This window comes from Montipora capricornis, chromosome 3 (genome assembly GCF_036669925.1).
Source record: "Montipora capricornis isolate CH-2021 chromosome 3, ASM3666992v2, whole genome shotgun sequence".
Taxonomy (NCBI): Eukaryota; Metazoa; Cnidaria; class Anthozoa; order Scleractinia; family Acroporidae; genus Montipora; species Montipora capricornis.
The window spans coordinates 37,601,168-37,604,943 of NC_090885.1; the positions used below are offsets into that span (position 1 = coordinate 37,601,168).

Here is a 3,776-nt window from a genome sequence, read left to right on the forward strand (position 1 = left end):
ATACTTATTAACATTATTATCACAAATTTACCATTAGGAATCACTCTTGGATGTCTGTTTACATACAGGTACATTCATTCATTTTATGTTTAACATTTTAACCAAAGAAACTGTTACAGTATCACTTAAATCAATAGATTAGCTGCCTTACCACAAAATAATTGTTATAATCCTTACTCTATTTTCAAAATTTAAACGATGTATTTGTTTGCGTTCAAGTTTAGTCTTATGATTTTGACCCTGGGTATTTAACTTACAGAAGGTCTACATTGGTGATATTTACAGAAGGTTGACTATATTGGCAAACTGTCTGTTCACAAAAGGACTGTTGTCATCAGGTAATAACTTCAGATCCTCTAGGGGTTACCTTTCAGTCGTTTTTTTCTACAGTCTTTTCATAAGTATACTTTTCTTTTGTTGTTCCTGGAATGCCATTAAGAGCCTATAACCACAAAGATCCTGGATATGTTAGAACTCGTACAGCTAGGATTATGTTCTTACAGCGCTCCTGGATATGAATAGAACTACATGTAGTACAACTACGGTTATCATGTTCTTAAGAACCTGGTCACAAAGATCCTGGCTCATGGAGAGCCTGGTTACAGAGGTCCTGGCTATGTTAAGAACCTGATGATAGTGATGATAATAATAATAATAATAATAATAATAATGATAATGATAATAATGGAAACTTTATTTGTCTTCGAATACAGTTGTAAATCTCTCTACGTATAGCCAATTAACAACTGGCTACTTGAAATTGAGTGATATACTTGTATTCTGTATTTACAAATGAATAGAAAAATATATATATGTATATACTACAGTTTTATTAAGTCTGGGCTATCCCAAGTCTTATTTCTACGACATAATATAAAATATGATGCTCTAATGGCTAGATCATTTTTTTGATTATATAGTGTTGTTGCGTTTTGTCAATGCCAATGTCATTCATCATTTCTAAGAACGTAGAGCATTTGTTGGAGAAAACACCAAGGGAGCTCATGGAAAGGTTTACAAATTTAACACATCTGTAGTTACTTCTCATGTCTTTGACCACATTTATGTATTTTTCTTTTTTGCGTACTGCATTGTTTTTAAGGTTAGATTCGAAACCAACTGTTAGTTCTAGAATATATAGGCACTTGGACTGTATTAGGAAAAGAAGATCTGGACGATAATTTTCACCAGTTATAATTGAAGGACTCGGAAAGCCGTTGACATCAGAGATCATTAATTACAGGTTGAAGTGAGTTGGCAATGAAGTTGAGAATTGAGTCGTGTCTCCATGTGAAGCGATCAAGGTAATGTTGACAACCAGCGACAATATGGAGAAGTGATTCAGGGTTAAGGCAAAAGGAGCAATCAGGACTTTGTGATAATCCCCATCTTGTCATATTCTTATGTGTGGAAAGGGAGTTGTCGATGTTCTTGGGTAGATGAGACTGGGAAGACGACCAAATAGAGTTGACAGATGACAATGAGTGCTTGATAACATTTGTGAAAAAGAAACCTTGAGATGTTGAGTGGTGTTGCAGTTTGTCTTCTTGATTAGAACGGAAGTCTTTAAGAACTTCCTTAGTGGATTTGAACACATCGTATTGAATATTGGTGTGACTGCTTGACGACTTCCAGAGATCTTTTAGGGAATCATTCCGGGACTCTTTTAAGGAATTGCAGAGAACTTTTTTGCACTGAGTGAATTTAACTGATGGAGGACAAATATTAAGGCCAAATTTATTGCGTTCTAGAAAAACATTACTCAGTGTACCAGATATCGGGATTTTAAGCCATTTCCGAATATAGCCGTTCACTATAGAATCAAGATTTGCTAGTATCCAGTTTTTTGATATGTCAGCTACAGTAAAATGCCAGGACAGTTTAGATAGGACATAGCGGCTGTACAGCAGAAGTTTCTTTTTGGGATGCAGTGGTTTCTCATCAATGTCGTCACATCGTTTTTGAGGTCTAGGAGAGTAATGACAAGAGAACGCTGCTTGGTACGAGCTTTGTTAATGATGTCAGCCATTTGAGCAGTATGCTCAAAACTTCCTGAGAGACCAGGTGTAAAACCTTTTTGAATTTCATGTTCAATATAATTATTAGCGGCAAGGAAGTTGAAAATGGCATTACGAAGGCACAAGGTAAAAACCTTTAAGGGCACAGATTGCAGAGTAATTGGACGAGAGTTGGCAGGGTCATAATAATAATAATAATAATAATTTGTCATTTCACCTGTCTGTAGTATCAAATTTAGCTCAATATTTGACAGAGTTTACATTACAATCTAGGGAGATTTAGTCATTATTTATTTGTTCATTTTATTACATTTATGCAGTAGTTGGTTATTTTGTTTATTTTATTTCTTATTTTTGCATTACTTTGTTATTTGCTAAAAGGAAAAATTCAAGCAAACTTGCATCTATAAAGCAATGATATTTGATTTAATTTAATAGATTTACAATAGCCAAGTCACAATGGAAAGTGCTTTGAAAATTGTAAGTGTATGTCTGAGGGTAAATCGTATCATTTATCATTACTTTGTAATATCACCACAGACTTAGGTGTGATCTACTCATGATCTATTATTATTTGTACAATGATAGATGTTAGCCTATATTTTGATGACAATTACTTCCCTTACCTGAGAGGAGATTAAGGCTTGGACCTCCCTCTAGCTCTGAAGAAGAACAAATTGAAAGCAAAGTTGACATTTATTTTGTTAAGTTGATTTCATGTCATTTGCCTCTAAGGTAATCGATGTTTGTTCTTGTATATTATGACCAAGTACAGCTGTATGTTTGCAGTTACTTCGCTGTACCTTAGTTATAATAATTAATATTAATTTTATTCTCACACTACAGTTACACTCATCCAACCTTTGAAGACTGTGAAAATGAATTAAAATGCTGCTGGTGTTGTGTGGCGCTTAAATTGGATCCCACTGAAGACTTACTCTTTCAATCAGGGTACAAGAACAGTGATCCGCTATAGGTGTGTCGTGGGATATTACTTTATCCCCATTCTGGATAGTAAAATGGAGTGGAGCGTCTTCTCTTGAGCCTGCCCAGTCATAGACTTCCTACAAAGCATTACAGAATATGGTTTAGCGTTTTTCATAAAAATTGGAATATGCAGTACCCCAATATTATTCAGAGAAAAATTTAGGTAAACCGTTACCTGAAACATAACTCCTTTGTTAAATCGTCTGCCTATTACCCTCTGAAGGTCATTCCCAATCCGTAAAACAACTTTCAGTCCTCCATTCTGGGGTGCATCAGTGACTCTTTTGACCCTTGCTGCTCTAATTCGTACCTGCCAAATATAACACTGTTGAGTTTAATTATCAAACACTCTCTGAAAAGTTACAGTGGCTGTTTGCAAAGTAGACACACGTTCCTTCTCGGCTTCACTAATTTGTAGCTGCCAAACGTTTAGCATGAGATTATAGAGCATATTACTTCTGTAACAACTCACTCTCTTAATTGCTGCTGACGTTTATACAGCAAGCAATAATGTGACAAGTAACTTGATTGCTAAAGTACATTGTAAGTATAATTACTTCATGTAGGATAGTTGTAGCTTCAGACAGAGAGATGTAAGGAAAGTGTATGGTTTCCTTAACTAGGAGCTCTGCCTGTTGTTGGATTGTAAAGAATTTACTCTGACCTCTAGATCTTGTTTCTTGAGTGGCTGCACACAGGGTTCCTGCCGGAAAATATTAAGCTTTAAAGAAGCACCTGGGTCCATGTTAATGGAAATTACTAAAACTTAGA

At 35.3% G+C, this 3,776-nt stretch overlaps 1 protein-coding gene across 1 annotated transcript in view; it reads right to left on the reverse strand.

The window, feature by feature from the left end:
• Positions 1–2,929: 2,929 nt before the first annotated feature.
• Positions 2,930–3,776, reverse strand: part of LOC138040181 (52 kDa repressor of the inhibitor of the protein kinase-like) — a 5,917-nt gene continuing 5,070 nt past the window's right edge. The window contains exons 4-5 of the mRNA XM_068885955.1: positions 3,181–3,315; positions 2,930–3,082 (exon numbers count right to left, since the gene is read on the reverse strand). Coding sequence (XP_068742056.1) covers positions 2,930–3,082; positions 3,181–3,315 — 288 coding nt within the window. The remainder of the gene's footprint in view (positions 3,083–3,180; positions 3,316–3,776) is intronic.